This window comes from Canis aureus, chromosome 24 (assembly GCF_053574225.1).
Source record: "Canis aureus isolate CA01 chromosome 24, VMU_Caureus_v.1.0, whole genome shotgun sequence".
Taxonomy (NCBI): Eukaryota; Metazoa; Chordata; class Mammalia; order Carnivora; family Canidae; genus Canis; species Canis aureus.
Window position 1 is genome coordinate 50493976 of NC_135634.1, and position 16356 is coordinate 50510331.

At 63.1% G+C, this 16356-nt stretch overlaps 1 protein-coding gene across 9 annotated transcripts in view; it reads right to left on the reverse strand.

Annotated features, from left to right (window-relative positions):
- Positions 1-16356, reverse strand: part of HDAC4 (histone deacetylase 4) — a 273236-nt gene that overhangs the window by 63073 nt on the left and 193807 nt on the right. For all 9 annotated transcript variants that reach the window (XM_077869460.1, XM_077869459.1, XM_077869461.1 and 6 more), the window contains 2 exons: positions 12125-12246; positions 1253-1384 (listed from right to left, as the gene is read on the reverse strand). In XM_077869460.1, coding sequence (XP_077725586.1) covers positions 1253-1384; positions 12125-12246 — 254 coding nt within the window. The remainder of the gene's footprint in view (positions 1-1252; positions 1385-12124; positions 12247-16356) is intronic.

Genomic DNA, 16356 nt, shown 5'->3' on the forward strand with positions numbered 1-16356 from the left:
GCTGAGCTCCTGGGAGGCGAGGCCCGTGTCCCTATTTCTGCGCGCAGCCCGCTGCTGACTCAGCGGCATTAAACGGCCCCAGGCTGACGACGTGAACACGGGAAGAAGCCTGTGGACGGTTCCGCCTCCCCGACTGCGGGGCTAGGAATAGACACGCGGCCGTCCTGCCCATCGGAGCTGCCGGCCCACGGCCAGGCGCTCCTCAAAGCAAACAGAGCTGCATCTGTGCTGAGACGGGGCTTTAACTCACGACTCTGACTGGAATCCCTGGCGGGCGAGACGCGGTGACGACACTCCCTGTCTTCCGACCAGGCCTGTCTACACTGGAACCACCCCAGCACTGAACCCCACGTGGAAACCACAAAGGGCTCGGGCCCTTGCACACAAACCCTCCGGGGCAGGTGCTTGGAGGAGGCTAGTGGGACGGGCCGGGGGGCACCTCGAAGCCTCCCCCTCACACAAGGGTGCTGGGGCTCAGTCGGGTGTGTGCGGGGCGGGTCGCCGGCACAGGATGACAGCACCGAGAACCTCGCGCCGACAGGCAGGCGGCCACCAAGAGCCCGGGTTTTCGAATGGGTCGCTGTGCCCTGTGCAACTATGTTTCCTCCTCCCCCTTAACCGGTGCTGACTCCAGGAGTGTGATGTGCGACGGGGGTCGCACCCCGAGATGGGGTATCGCCTCGGGGTGGGGGTGGGCGTACTTCAAGGTGGGCTGCACCCTTGCGGGTGCGTCTGGGGAAGGGGGAGCAGCCTCGGGCAGGAGGGCGCCCCCAGGTCTGGCTGTGCCGGGCGCACGTCGGCAGGTCCACCACTAGGTGGGGGCCGAGAGCAGCGCTCGCTCCGAGCCCCCAGGACCGCGCGCGTCCTCCCCTTCGCACCTGCGGGACTCCCGCCAGGGCGACTCGGGATGGGCAGTGGAGCAGATCGCAGCCATGTGATTCACCACCAACAGGGCAGGACCGGTTGAACCTCGGCAGAAACCTCAACTGCAAGTTCCCGTAAACGCCCTGTGCAATGTCGAAGCGACTGCTCTGGCGGAGCCGGGGCCCGGGGGCCGGGGCAGGCGCCTGTGCTCCTGGAGACCCCTGCCCGGGCCCCCGTGGCGGCTCCTGACTCGCACTGCCAGCCCCCAGGGCCGAGAGCCGGTGCAGAGGTGCGGGTCTCCGAGGGGGTCCGGGAGAGCCTCGCGGGGAAGGATGGGCCGGGCCGGGGCCTGGGGGGGGCCACAGCTCCCACAACCCGCCTGACCTACCTGTGACGTCCAGCGGACGCTTTTTCAGAGCGGTGACCACTGGCCCATCTTTTCTGCGTAGCAGGGGGCTGCTCCGTCTCTCGGCCACCTTCTGCTTTAGCCTGGACCGTAGTTTCAAATTGGGTTCAGAAGCTGCGAGAAAAGGAAACACGGTTACAGTCAGACGGTCACGACTGGGGGCCAGTTGCTCTCCCTGGCGGTGAGGAGTTCGGGCGCTGGGGAAGCGCTCGGGTACCACGGATGTGCTGCGGGGGGCGGAGCGAAGGCAGCGCTCCTCAGGCCGGGCGGGGTTTGTGCTCCACTCGCCAGCCCCGAGCGAAGGACAGAGCCTGCCCGACGCCTTCGGCTAAGCTTCTTCGGGCAGGGTTAGGCATCCGCGCTGGTCATCCGGGGCGCTGGCCCACCAGCGTGACCACCGCTTCTAGATTATACGCTTCCTCGTTCACCTGCCTCGCAGACACCCCTCAGCGTCCAGCAACCCGGAGACGAGCCGCCTGCCGGGCTCCGGCTGCCTGGGGTGCTACGGCCATCCTCCCGGCCACACCTGCCTGGGGGTCAGCGAGCCCCCGTCTCCCTCACAGGCCACCTGACCGCAGGATGCAGCCCTTTCCGCCTGGATTGGTGCGTCATCGGCTCTGCTCGTGCTTTGCACACCCGCGTGTTTAGGATCAGTGGTTCCCGAGCCCCTGCGCCCGGAGCCCGGGGCCCCCGCAGACCCGTGCGGCCACACCGCTGGGAGGCAGAGGCACTGCAGCCTGAGGCCGCCCCGGGGGCGCGGCTGCCTCACTACACCCCGAGGTGCCCCCGGCCGCGCACCTGGGCAGGAATATCTGCAACTCCCAGGGGCATCCGCTCTCCGGGCCGGAAGGGGCAGATGACCTCCGCCGCGACGTGCGAGTTCTGAGATTTTACTGGACTAGTTTCAAGTTCCTACCACTTCCATGTGAGCTCGCTTTTACCTTTTTGTTTGTTTTTCATCAGGAACCCTGCTGTTTTTAATCTTTCTGGAACAGGAAGTTCACTGCTCTCCAGAGCACCAAGCAATATCACCGAATTTCCCTCTGGAATCAGAGCTAAGACGGTTTGGGTTTGTTTGAAGCGGGGGGGCGCACGCGCATTCCTCGGCACAGTGACTCGGTCCCCCGGGGAGAGGGCGGCGGGGTGCTGGTGACCGGAAGGGGTCTGGGAGCCAAAGGGCAGCCGAGGGCCCCGCGACGGGAAGGGGCAGCGGGCCAGCTCCACTGGGCTCCCCGGAGGAATCGAGGACGTGCCTCGCGGCGCTGCCAGACCTCTCCGGATGCCCCACCTGCTGCGGACCGACGGCGTGAACGCAGGGAGGTGGGCCCCCCACCCCTTTCGGTGCCTGGTGTGGGGCGAGGCCGTTCACCTGTAGGACTTCGCGGAGGAAAGGGGGAGGACTCGCGCGGAATACGGAAGGTATTCTCCTCGTATGTACTTTGAGACGACTGCAGGTTTACATGTTTCATCCACTTCTACTTTTATGCTGAGTTTCTGACCGTTATTTGACACGAGGAAAAAGCCACAACCCCATCTGACCAACAGGCAAGAAAATCTCAGCCGTCCTCCCAGCACCAAGCGTCCCAACGACCTGGGGGCCGAGCTGGGGTCGGACGCTGCTCTGAGACTGCAGGATGGCGCGGGCCCCTGGCGAGAGAGCCCGTCGGGAGACGGCGTCGGGGTGGACGGGTCACCCTGGGCCAGCGGCAGGCCGGCCATGGTACTGGGTCCGGCACCCCGACCCCCAGGCCTTGTAGGCCACCCTCGATGTTCAACACACCTGGTTGAGTGACGGCACCGGCAGGTCATCACTCGGGCAGCCACGTCCCGTCCGAGGTCCCCAGACCCCTGGTGTGACCCACCGATGGGACCGGGCAGGCCCCGAGCCCCTTCCCACCTCCCACAGCCGCTGGGCTGGTCCTCAGGCCCCACCCCACCCTCTCCCGACCACGGCTCACACCCCGACCGGCACCACCCGAGATGACTCCCCCTGCCCCACACTTGATCGTGAAAAGTCTGACACCTGAGGGATCTGTACAGCCTCCCCGATTCCAGGTGAGCCTAGTGATGCTCTTTGCAAAGGTAGACCCGACACAGGGCTCCCCACCCCTCCCGGCGCCACCCCTCTGAGGGCTGCACCTGACATAGGGTCGGGACACGTGCTGAAGATCCCGAGTGTCTCAGGACAAGAGCAGAGCACCGAGCTGAGCGAGGCGGGACCTGCCTGCAGCCCAGCGTAAGGCAACAGGGGGGCTCGGGGCTGGGCCCTTCCCCGTCCCTCTGGGCCTCCCCAGGACCACCTCCCATGGAGCCTCTGGGTGCAGGGCCAGGGACAAGGGGTGGGCAGCAGGCAGGGGGACCAGGAGGGGAGGGAGGCAGCCACTTCCTCATCTCTTTCCCACCCCGAGGACCATGGCTGTGCTGGGAAGGGCTCTGAGGTAGAGCGAAGGCCCCACTACCCCTCCTTTTCTCTGGAGAAGGCTCATTCTCTGGCAGCCGCTGGTCCGGGTGCTGAGCAAGCTGAAATGTGGGGTTTGCAGGCCCCACGGAGAAGACACAGTGACCCGCGGCCGAGATACTCGTAAGCAAATTTCTTGAAACGTGCAAAATGCCTGCAACCCCAACAGCTCTGCTCGGCAGCCAGAGCGGAGAATACGAGCACACCGCAGCCCGCCCAGGGGACCAGCAGACCTGCTAGATGGCACCTGCCCCGCGCAGGGCCGCACACCCCCCACGGGCTCCACGGGGCAGCTCCCCACGCACCCAACGACCTCGAAACGCACGCAGCTCCCTACGTGGCCAGCGGGGGTAACTAGAACTGTATTTTGTTCCTTTGAATGGGGCTACAGGTAGGTGTGAGGAAGACGTGTTCTGGCAAAGTGGCTCCCAGCAGACGAGCGCTAACAAAACGGAGGACGCTGGTCCCCGAACTCAGCCCCTGCTCCTCCCAGGGGAGGTGGGTCACCGGGGAGGTCTGTCCTCAAAGGCAGTCGGGTACGTGGCACATTAGGTCAGGCTAAACCTTCCTACTCTTACCTTAAAATCCCACACCGTCCCCAGCACCTGCGCCTCCTTGGGCAGGAAGCACCTGCGGGTGAGGAGAGCCTGCCCTTCAGGAGCCCCGGCACCTACACCGATTCCAGCCAGCCCTGGCCTTCCCGGAGGGTCAGTCACAGCACAACAGCTACCGGTACCGTGTACGGGTCAGTCGGGCAGAGGGGACCTCAGGGCCCGTGGCTTGTGCACAGGGGTCGGCGCGTCTGCAGGCAGGTACCGCTCTGGGGGCAGGGGCTGGGCGGGCAGGGCGTGCAGAGCAGGTGCTGGAGCCGCTCCCCTCCCGAGCCCCTGCCCATGGAGGACGGGAGCCTCAGGACAGAAGTGCCGGCGGGGGAAGGAGACACTGGGAGAGAAAGGGGAGAGACTTGGAACACGGGAGGGAAGAGGTCCAACGTCACGTTACTAGCAAAGCCCGGAGAGGTCCGGGCAGAGCGGGGAGATCGGGGCTGCGCCGCACTCCACGTGACGGCGGCCCTCGCAGGCCCACCCTGCAGAGTCCTGGAGCACTGCGGCCCGGGGGCCTGGCCTTGGCAGCACCGTCGGATTCTGCAACAGCCACTCGGAGGCACGACGAAGACCCGACAATCCTGCAGGGTGGCAGCTTCTGTACCAACCAGGTGATCATATCAGCCAGACACGAGCCGGAGCAGACACGGCCACCCTGCGCGGACTCGGGTCCACGGCCCGTGCAGCTCCTAGGAGGGCAGCTGCACCCGCCCGAGGTGAGGGAGGGGCCGCTCAGGAGTCCAGGGGGAGGCGACGGGGTAGGGAGGGGCAGGTGGGGCCTGGGATGGGCGTGTGCCTGCGGCCTGTCCAGGCCCCAGGGGAGCCTCTGGGCCTCCTGCTGTGCGGGGGCTCCTCCGCGTGAGTTAACCACACGCACACAGAAAACTAAGCAAACGGTAAAAGTGATCAAGTTCAGAAAAACACGAGTTGTGCCAGCAAAGAAGCACGGGCGAGGTCACCCTGCATTGGTGTGTACTTTCTGTCTGTCACCTGTCACAGGGAGGGGCGCGTCCTCAGCCTTGTGGAGCGTTCCAGTTTATGTACGTTTTTTTACTTTGAAGACGGTTAAAACAAACAAAAAAACTCTGGAAAGCCAAAGGACACGGGGGAATGTGACTTCTGCAGCACACGTGTCAGATGTAGGACTGATCTTAACACATCAAGGGCTCCTACAAACCCACAAGAAGAAATACCAGAAAGACAGAACTGGATGGGAGACTGGCCGGCAGACTTCCGTCCACCGGACGCCTGGGGACCTGCCTGAGTGTCCCGTGGTTCTGGACGCCGCGCACGGCGGTGGACAAGCCTGGGCCTGCTGGCTCTCCGAGCTCTGCGCGGCTCACGGGCCACACGCGTGGCCGGGAACATGACCCAGGAGTCGGGTCACAGCCACCCAGATCCCTGCTGCACTGCAAAAGGCAGACGTTCCAGCAGGAAAGACGTAAGATACACATAAAGATACTTGAGCTTTACTAACGGTGACGGGATTGCTGCTGAACGTATCGCAGGGAGCGGGACTTACTCATCCGTCGCATGGGCTCGGGTGAACGCGGTGGCGCCTTAATGAAGCGGAGATAATGGGCTCCCCGGGGCTCTGGCGTGGTGGGACGTGCTCAGCATCCCAGAGCGTGCAAACCCCTGGAGCTGGCGGCCCTGCTCCCCGGGATCTACCCTACAGACAGGCTAGCACAAGGGAGCAGAGGTAGTGACACTAGAAAGGACTTACGACTTTATGGACGAGTATCAGAAAAATACAGAAAAAGGCGCCGACGGTGACACAGTCAGATGGCAGGACGTACGCAGTAGAATAGTAACTGACTAATAAACTCACGGGGCAAGACACGAAGCAAGTGTTCTTGAGAGCAAAAGGACAGCCGCACACGCTCTGTGCACAGATACGCCGTCCTGCACGCGAGCTAAGAAAATACCCGGACAGACAGACACCAGACTCATCACGGCAGCTCGTCTCTGGGACGTAAGAGTCGGGACGTGTGTGTGATTTGTCTGTCATATACACACGGCGTGTGATTTCTTCATAAAGAAAAACACTACACGCTGCGTGGTGGTGTGTCTCCGCCCCAGCCCGCGTCTCCGCAGCTTCCCCCCGTTGCCCACTGCACGGTGAGGCGTGTGAACTGGGAGGGTTACTTGGAGAGCCCGTCGGGGCCTTGTCGTAGGAGGGGGAGGTCGGGTCTGAGGGATGTGCAGGTGTACAGGACGGGGCACAGAACGTGTGAGCCCACCTGCCTCACGGAGAAGCTGCCTAGCACTTGGCCGTGCAGATCGTGTCTGGAAGTTTCCTAGGAAAGCACAATAAGGCCTTTCGAAGAACCCCCGGGACGCACTCCTACACATTTTTTAAGAGCACGACGACGTCGATGGAAGCCAGCCCCGCACAAAGCCCGCGAGGCCCGAGGGAGCCCAGCAGGGAGCCGTGCCCGGGGCTGCAGCAACCGTCCCACTGCCCACTCGCGGAGCGGGGAAGGGCACAGTCCACGGGCCCCGGCAAGAGCCCGAGGGCCATGTATCACACTGCAGCTGAGCACACAAGACGCCTTGCGGCTGAACTGCGGGGTGTGGGAGTCGTCCCCTCCCGCCCCAGGGCTCCAAAGCTGGCCCCGAGTGGGACCTGGACGGCGCGGTGCTCGCAGCCCCCCGCCCCCTCTGATGGCAGAGGCCACGTCTATGAACCGCCCCGTCCTGCTGCCCGGAGCGTCAGCCACTCCCCATGCTGACCGGAACCCAACCGTGAGGACATCACCGAGTCGCCGGGGTCCAGGGGGATCCACCGACTTGCTAGGTCTCGTGGCTGCAGAGATCGCAGGTAACCCACCCGGGTCTCCACGGGCTACGGAGCGGGACCCTGGCGCCCAGAGGCTGCACAGCGGGGCAGGGCTGCTGTGGAGACTGCACGGGGGCCTGGACCTGCAGTCTTTGCCCTTCATGTGCCTGGGACCCCCCATGGCCTGCGGTCCCCCCCCGCCCACGGAGCAGCGCCAAGCCCGCCACCCCGGACGCACGAGGCAGCTGCTCACAAAACCACCACCAGACAGAAATGGGTGGCAGAGCGGATGCTGCCCCGGCGTGGGCACAGCACACTGCCTTGGTGCCGGCACGCCCGGGTCAGAAGCCCCAGCCGGGCCGTCCTGGGGAAGTGTGGGCAACTGAGTCTGGATGCCAAGCTAACTGCGAGGTGACCGGGCAAGGCACTTAGATGTTAGGATTGAGAGTCCACCCCCAAAGGTCACTGCTGGCCTGGAGGCGTCGCTAGGGAACATGCATGGTCCCCACGGGCAGGGACTCCGTCCCCTGGGTGTCAGGGCGCCCCGGATGCAACAGGGGAACAGCAGTCATGGGGGGGTTGTTTCAGTGACTGGGGGCAGTATGTGGGGGGATGCACGGTGACCCACGCTCCTGTGACGGCAGCACAGGACACCTGATAAGGAAAGCCAGGCAGGTGATGGGGGGGAGCTGGTGCTGGGCCTGCCTTGTCTCCCCCTCAACCCCCTGGGCTCCTCAGGCAGCTGTGTGGGTGGCCCAGGGGACCGTGCTGCAGCCCTCCTGCCCCACCCCTGTGGCCCTGCCACCTGCAGCACAGGATCGACCCAGCAGCCCCCGGGAAGTCCCAGCCCGTGACGGGCCAGGGTGGGCCAGGCTGCCTGCGAGCTCCCTCTGCCGAGTGGGGCAGCTTCACCCACAGACCGGGGAAACCCGCCGTTTCCCACAGCTTGGAAATCAGCTCCCATTTCCTACAGACTGCAGCAAACCCGCGAGGTGCTGAGCTACGAGAACCTCCCAGAAGGAAGAGCCACAGGAGCCCAGGCTGGTGCAGGCACCATGGGGAGCTGTGACCTGCACCTCCCAGCCTCCCGCCACCTCATCCGGGGCCGAGGACGGGCCTGCGGGCAGCACAACCGCTCTCAACGGGGCTGACGTGGGCGCTCCTCCCTGAGCCCCAGTCCGGGGTCTGCTTCCTGAAACGGATGGTCAGCATCCTGGACAAGGGGGGTGAGCGGCGCACTGCGCTCAGTGCTGCGGTCCCAGGGGTCACGGTCACAATGGGAGCGGCTGGAGATGGGCAACGACGGGCAGCTTTGTTTTGTTCCGCCCTGGGCTTGTTTCAGCAGTCAGAAATCACAGAGGACAATTTAAGAGGCATCATAAGAAAACTGACGGCAGCTAAACATCTTTAGAAATACCAAGTCGGAGGAGCTACCAGAAAAAATACAATCTCTACACATCATCAATATGACAGAGCGGGGCTTGCTTTGAGAGTGGAAAAGCATCCTTTCTTCAGTGTGAGCGTGGAATGCTTTGCTTAGCCAGCAATCCCGGCTGAGCGGCTCGATGCCCACAAACCCCAGGGAGCACCCGCTGACGGGCGCCGGGGCGGGGTGTGGAACAGTTTGCAGTGAACCTTCAGTTACTAGGTTTAGAGAAGCTCGGAAATTCAGTCCGGGTGCTCCGCACCTCACCTGCTCCGCACCTGGGGGATGACCCAGCCCGGCAGGCGCAGGTGGCAGGTGGGAGGGAAGGGGGCGGGGTCCATCAGGGAGAGAGGCAGGCCCAAGCCGGGCACTCAGGTGCTGAAGGGGAACCAGGAGCCGGGACGTGGGCCTGAACCCCCAGCAGGGCAAGGCACCCTTTCCTGCAAGGGAAAGCACGGATTTCCATGTGGTCTTGCCTCGGGGGAGTCCAGCAGTTCCTGGCCAAATGGGGGGCATTGAGGGAGGGTCTAGGGGAGCGAGTCTGGCGTGAACGGGCTGTTGGGTAGGGCGAGGCTCGAGGGCACCCCGACAGCTTGGGGAAATGACAGCAGAGCCCCCCCAGCCGGCCCCCCCCTCAGCGCTCTGCAACTTCTCCCGGCCCAGGAGGTGGGTGTTTACAGATGGCAAAACAGGGAGGCACAGAAGGCGTCCCCCAGTCACAAGGCAGGAAGTGAAGCAGCAGGATCTACACCCAGGCCACGGCCCTGCGGCCAGCGTGAAGTCACTCCCTGACCGTGCAGCAGCGGGGCAGAGCGGGGATGGTGTGCCTGGAGCCCCAAGAGCAGCTCTGCACTTCCCGGGCGCAGCTGCCCTTTGGGGACTGAGGGGCGGGCGGGCGCTGTGCACGATCCCCATAATCCAGTGCCAAACCCAAACCGTGGGATTATTTAAGTGTATGTCACACTTATGAAAGATTCTAATTTTAATTCATTCCAGGCATTCTGTAACTAAGACTTCACATTTGCAGTCGTTCCTGCGACCGATTCTCATAGAAATGCACAGATATCAATTATTTAGAAATAGTGACGTCAAGTGTTTGAAAGTGGACGCTTCTGGGATGACACAGGGCACCTACCTACACTCTGCTCCCTTAAGTGGTTTAAACATTTCCTCTGAAATCTTTATATGATAAATATTATTAATGTCCTGGTGATGCCTTTTTGGAAAATTGATAATGCAATCAAATCTTAATTAAGCTCTGGAGCACTGCACGCTCGCTGGCGCTTCCCCGAGTGTGACGAGGAGCCCTCGTTCCGCAGGGCAGCAGGGGGCTGGGCCGCACGGCAGGGCTCACGGCTACAGGTGTGACAGGCTGTGCTTCCCGCCTGGGCACCAGCGGCCACAGAAACCGGGAGAGAGGGCAGGGGCCCGGGAGACCAACGCCGCAGGCCGTGCAGCTCCGCGGAACAGCAGCGGGTCAGCGCGCCCGCGAGGACTTTGCTGCCCGCATCCGGGGCCTTGCAGAGCCCCTCGCTACAAGCCGTCATGCGGGGTCCGTGTCCTGTAACAGGAGCCAGCGTCCAGGTGGTGCCGGGCTTGTCTGGCTGGAAGAACCAGAGCAAACGTCCCCGATGGCACCCCCACTTCTATGTTGACTGGGGGGTGGTGTGAGCTCATGCCAGGGAGCCACGTGAGGGCCACGGGGGCAGGTGTTGTGCATTGTCCTCTCCTGGGACCTCGGGGGCAAGGCCGCTCGGCAGGAGGTAGGTGGCTCCCCTTGGTGGCCAGGAGCTCAGCCTTCTGCTTCCTCCACTGGGACCCCGGGGGCCACCCTTGCCACCCCCAGGGCAGGAGGAGGCTCTGCCTTCCTGCTCGCTGTAGCCACCAAGGGGTGGATGTGGGTGTGGGTGTGCAGAGCCCCATTTTACTGATGAGAAACAGGCCAGGGGAACCTAGGGAATCCACCGCTGGGTACTGAGAGCTACAAAGCTCGTGGAGACCTGGCCCCTTCTCATGCCCTTAGGCTGAGGGAGACCCCCCGCTGCTCGCTCTCCTCCAGGGCCAGGGCACCCGGGGCGGGCACCGCCTTCCTCTCCTCACCCCGGGGCCCCTCTCCCGGCACGGTGGCCGCTGCTCCCCGCGACCTCCCGTCGTGCTGATCGGAGTTTGGTTAAATACAGCTCGAGGTTCCAGAACGGGGCACGGGGCCACCTTGGAAGGACCGAGCCCCGCTCCTCACAGAGACCTTCCCTCTAGCGAAACCACCACCGTCCTCGGTGGACGAGCGAGAACCACACGCTCACGCTGAGGAGAGGACAGCGGGCGCCGCTCTCGCCGGGGAGGGTCTCCGGCCTGTGCCTGCGGGGTCCTCGCCTGACTCGGAGGGGCTCCGCCGACCCCTCTGCCATCCTCTCCCAGTCCCCAAGGACTCTGGGGCCCTTGCCCGTGGCCGTCCTCGCGGCGCCTCTCCACGTCACGTGTCAGTCTAGCACCGGGCGCTACTCGGCGGCCGCCCTGCCATTCCTGGCTCTGGACTCGGGCTCTGCTCCCCGCGTGCCGCACCACGTGATGGGGCACAGCTCTGCCTATCGGGAGGCCCCTCCACGTCTTCCGTCTCTAGGTCGCGGGGGCAAAGGAACCCCCAGCCCCGTCCCCCAGCGCCTCATCACTCGGGGGAAGACGCTGCTGTGCGACTGCCTTCAAGCATGTCTGTCCAAAATCAACCCAAATCCTCTGGATAGAACAAAAATTGTGTTTCCCAAGAAAGAGCTACAGCACACAGGCCTCACTTCCACTGCGCGCGGTGCCTGGAATTCCCCAGGATGCCCTGCAGCCACAGGCTCCACAGGCTTGTCTGCGGCCAGGTGCCCCTTCCTCCACAGCCTGCCTGCTCCTCGTGGGAGCAAAGCCTCTGCAAGACGCTCCTCCTCGGGCCCCTGCCCTTCCGGCCACCCTCGTGCACCGGCCACGGCCACTCTGATCTTTCTGAAAAGCCACTGCCCACTTACACCATCACCGCTGGAGAAAGTCCAAGAGAGCCCGTTGGAGCGTGAATACCCTTCTTCTTCTGCTGCGACAGGGCCGCACAACCCCGAGGCGTCCTCCTGAGATGTCCTTGCAGGACACAATGGGTTTCTTTCTTGAGCAGACTTCCTCCCGCTCTGGGAACCCCCAGCCACCCCCGCTGCCCAGGCCCTGCCCAGAGCCAGCGCCGAGGGCACACGCTGGCTGGCCTGCCCCCGCGAGGCCTCCCGTCCCTGAGCCCCCCGGGGATGCTCTGGGCTGTGCCTAGCGCTGCACACCACCCAGAGAAGAGCTGGGTGTTCCGTGCTGTTTAAAGAGGAGTCTGAGTTTCAAAACGTAGGTGTACATACGTGAGGTTCATTGCTGTTGGTATGAATCATAGGGAATGCTTAAGGACACCATTTAAAAATGATGTTCTAATAAAGAAAAGCAAATACTTAACCATAAGCAGGGATTCCCTCTAAGTGCAGGAGCAGAGCCCAAGGCACCTGGGGAGTGTGGGGGGTCCTGCCGAGAGCCCCGCCCCCAGTGCTCCTCGTGACCTCGCCATGGCACTGACCTGTTTTTCTGAGCGGGAAGTCATCTTTGGTGTCGTACATTCCCAGGACCGGGTGGTTGTAGGAGGCCGACACCCCGCTCTGGGGCGGGGAGCTCTGGTCGAGCGAACTGTGCTGTGTTTTCCTGGAGAGAAGAGGCCAAGACAGACAGTGAGTTAGGCAGGGGTGGACTGCGGACGCCCGGCGGACACATCGCCCCATCGGCTCCGCCGCCTCCTCTCTGGGGCGAGGCTCAGATGAGACCAAGACCACCGCTGAACGTGGGAAACGAGGCCGAGCCCGGAGACAGGGGAGCAGGGGCCCGTGCGACGCCCGGCGGTCACCGGTCACCGGCTCCTCTTGGGGCTGTGGCACGGCTGTCCCCTGGCCCTCAGGCTGCAGCCAGCCACAGAAGGGCCCGTCCTGGGGCAGATGAGGCCGCTGTGTACAGGACCAAAGGTGCAGACATGTGGGGCGCACCGGGAACAAGCAGTAGGCAAGTCTGGGGTCCCCAAGGGGGCCTCCCTTCAGCAGGAAAGACCCAGGGTTTGTATGCACCCTCAGAGGAACAAACCCCCCTCCTCACCCCGCCTCCCTGGGGGGGTCGGTGGCAGTCACCAGCCTCTTGTGCCTGGACGTGCGACCCCCCCACCAGCAGGCACCCCTCAACATCCTTAAAATGGCGAGACCGGATCTGCCGGGAGGAGGCTGGGGCACGGGGCGCTGCTGGCCCCGGGAGGACCGACCATCCGCGCCTTCCTGGAAGCACCCACCCGAGGTGTAATGGATTCTGTTGAGTCTTTAAACTGTGTAATCTGCTTAATGACTTGAAACAAATTTGCCAACTTACTTATTTGGAATTTGTTAGACTATTTATTTGAATACACAGTGCTCCGTAGCCATGCACCTGGTGTTATTTGAATTGAGACTGTGAGCTCTTAAACGCTTACAGGTGGGTATTTAAATATTTGAGAGCAAACTTGTGCAGAGAATGTGCTGATCAGAGGCCCAGCCAACGAGCACGGCCCGACATCTGGGCTGCGGGGCCGGCCAGGCTGCGTAGCAGGAAGGAGCTCCCGCTCCTGGGACAGGTGCACCCACGCGCCTGCACCCGCCACAGGGTCACCTCCGCAGGCAGGAAGCCCGCCTGTCACTGTGGCTCCCCGCCTCGAGGACATTCCCCGACAATCTCATTAACGCTCTGAGGGCAACACGGTCTCGCTACCAAATCCCATCCTCCGAGGTGTCCTTGGGGGGACGTGGCCTTGGCCAGCCGCACACGTCTCGGTGCCAAGTCACCGTCTGGGAGAGAACGTGCCTTCTCTTTCGCGAGAAACGGGGGGAAGATCTGTGCGTGCGTTATGGGAGCCCAAAGTATGAGCGGTGATTGTGGGTAGAACATTATTACAAATAATAACTGCTCTTCTTGGGCTTACACCGTACACCGTTCACGATTAAGCTGCAAGCTGGAGAAGCTGTATTTGTTCAGGAGCTAAGAGGTCTTCTCTTCCAGTTTGATCTCTGGAGGTGCTGTCGGTGTGAAAACCCCCCTGCTCTCGGGGGGCCTTCAGAGCTGCAGCAGGAGCCCTGGCCCGGGCTCGAGGCACCCCTGCATCGCCCCGGGGGAGGGTCTGAGCCAGGGCACCTGCGGCTGCTGCACTCACCCCACTGCCGTGCTACGGCCACATCCAGAGACTGTGAGGGAGTGACGCCCGTCACCACAGCCGCGCTTCCTCAACCCTGCAGACCCCAGGGCCAGAGTCATCCCCAGGCACCTGTCCCCACCCCCCAGCAGGGCTGCTGTTCCCGGCCCCACCCCGGACGAGGGCGTGCACCCCAGGAACGAGGACCCGAGGGTGAGCCCAAGTGAAGTCCTGTCGCTGGCCGCATGTGCACCCCACACTCACAGGCTCTCACGCTCACAGCCTCACACGCGGCATCGCGTTCTGCCCTCCACCTTCACATACACCCCCCCGACACGCTCACTCACATGCACACACACACTCAGCGCACCCCACCCCATACACACGCTGACACACTCACAGACCCTCACACCCACACCCCTGCCCACAAACGGGGGCGGCTCCCAGCCCCTCCCCAGGGCCTGGCAGGAGGCAGCGGGCAGCACCTGTGCGGGGATCGGGGAGGACGGCGACGCCTGGTCTTCAAGGCCGCACTTACTGAAGCGGGAAACCAGTGCTGCTCCGTTTTCCTGCTCAGCCCTGCTTGGGCCGTAACACGGAGTAAAGCCCAACACGCGTCCAGACATGGAGACTCCGTCATCGATTGGCCTTTCCTCTTTTCATGGGGGGAAATTCACAGATTTCCACAAGTGACAGATTCACGCAAGTGACAAACAGAACGTGGACTCGCTTAACCAGCCCCGCCCAACCCAGGGCGATGTGGGTCACACGTGCGACTTCAACGGTAAGCGGCCACGTCACAGTGAATAAAAACAGCCACGCTGCCGTCAGTAAGCTCCGTACCCCACGCACCCCGAAGCCATCATCCCCGCATCCATCAAGCTAAAGGTTCCTCCTGAAATGCTTCACGGTCTTTCCCCCGTGCCGAGGCTCGGCAGGCAGGGGTATGGCACCTGCGGGGCACCTGGTCCAAGCGTCCCCGTCTCTGTGCTCAGACACACGCGGTGGAGCCGCCACGGCAGTAAGGACAGGGAGCAGGGTGTCCCCACGGGCACCGCCTCTGCCATTCAGTGGGCAGGCTCCGCGCCCCCTGCCCAGCCGCCGGCCGGCCGTGTCTCCAGCTCAGTCGTGCCGACTCCCGAGCTTCATCCCAGAGCAGGGCTCCGCGTGGCTCCTCTCTGAGCGTCACGTCTCCCGCGTTCACCTGCTGCTCTGGTTCTTCGGCGCTGACGCCTAAGGCAGCTGTGACCACAAGAACACGAGTCCACGTGCACAGCACTAGCAGGAGAACGAAGGGGTAGGGGGACGTTCGCCTTCATAAGAACCGCTCAAGCGTTTTCAGGTGGCTGCGCGCGGGTCCACAGGCTCCACACCTTCACCGACGCCTGGTTTGCTAAACTTCTGCCGTCCCAGTGGGCGTGAGGCTCGATCTTTTCACACACCGGCTCTGTGTCTATCTTATTTTCTGAAGTAGAAGTTCAAACCTTTCACTTGTATTTTTCTCAGTAGATCACTTGTCTTCTTATTGAGTTGTAGGAGCTCTTTATATATTTTGGATACCAGCACTCTGTCCGGCACAGGCATCGTGAATACCTTCTCCCAGTCTGTGGCTTGCCTCTTTATTTTCTTAACGGTGCCTCTGAAAGAGCAGTTTCTAGTTGTGACGAGGTGCACGGCTGGAGTTCTTGGCTTACACTCCAAGACTGCGGTGACTGCGGTGTCCTCAGAACTCTGTCTCCCTCCGCCCCCAGGGTGTGAGAACTTCTATGTTTGCTTCCAGGAGTTTTAGCTTTCGTGTTGGGGCTGACGGTTGTGCGGATGACTGTGGGCGGAGTGAAGCTGGGGTCAAAGTTCCTTTCCCCGCCAAGGCCCAGTGTCCTGGCCGAGCTTGTGCCCAGGGCAAGGGGATGTGACAGCCTTTCCGTGAGGCTGGGTATAGGGTGACAAAACAAGGCAGCTGCCAAAGTCGGTGCAAACAGACCTGGCCCCTGGCTGACTTCCCCACGTCCGGCCTGCGTGCCCCACATCCCTCTGAGGGAGCTGAACCCAGGGCAGGCCCGAGGGCACGAGCCCTGCTCACCGGGGAGCAGCCGGGTCAGACCCTCCTGGGACCCCCCAGCCCAGCCTGAAAGCACCCGCCCTCCCCATCTCCCCCTTCCCTGCTCCCAGGAGCTCCTCCCTCCGTTCCAGCCTCTCCCTGCAGCGCTCCCTTGCTGTTGGGGCGGGAGGTGATGCGCTGTCCCAGCCCTGGGCTCCGTCTATCACCTCCGAGCCCCATCACCCCGGAGAGGGGCTCCTCTCCAACCAGGGGTCCCCCACCCCAGCCTCCTTCCCGCCCACTCACCGGGGAGCCTGGCACCAATGTCCCTCCACCAGCCAAGAACTTCGAGGTGGTCACCCCACGACTCCCACTTATCAGCACACAGCCTCCTCCCAGGCTGACCGTCCCCCAGCGTCCACCACCTCACCTCCCCTGAAAAGACCCTCTTCCAAAGGGCTCCTGTGCCTCCCCGCCTGCCGACCCTGACCCTGGCTGCTACTAACCGCTCTGCCCCAGCAGGTCTGCACCTCCACCCTCTTGCCGCCTTTGCAGGCCTGTGGTCCCTGGTCCC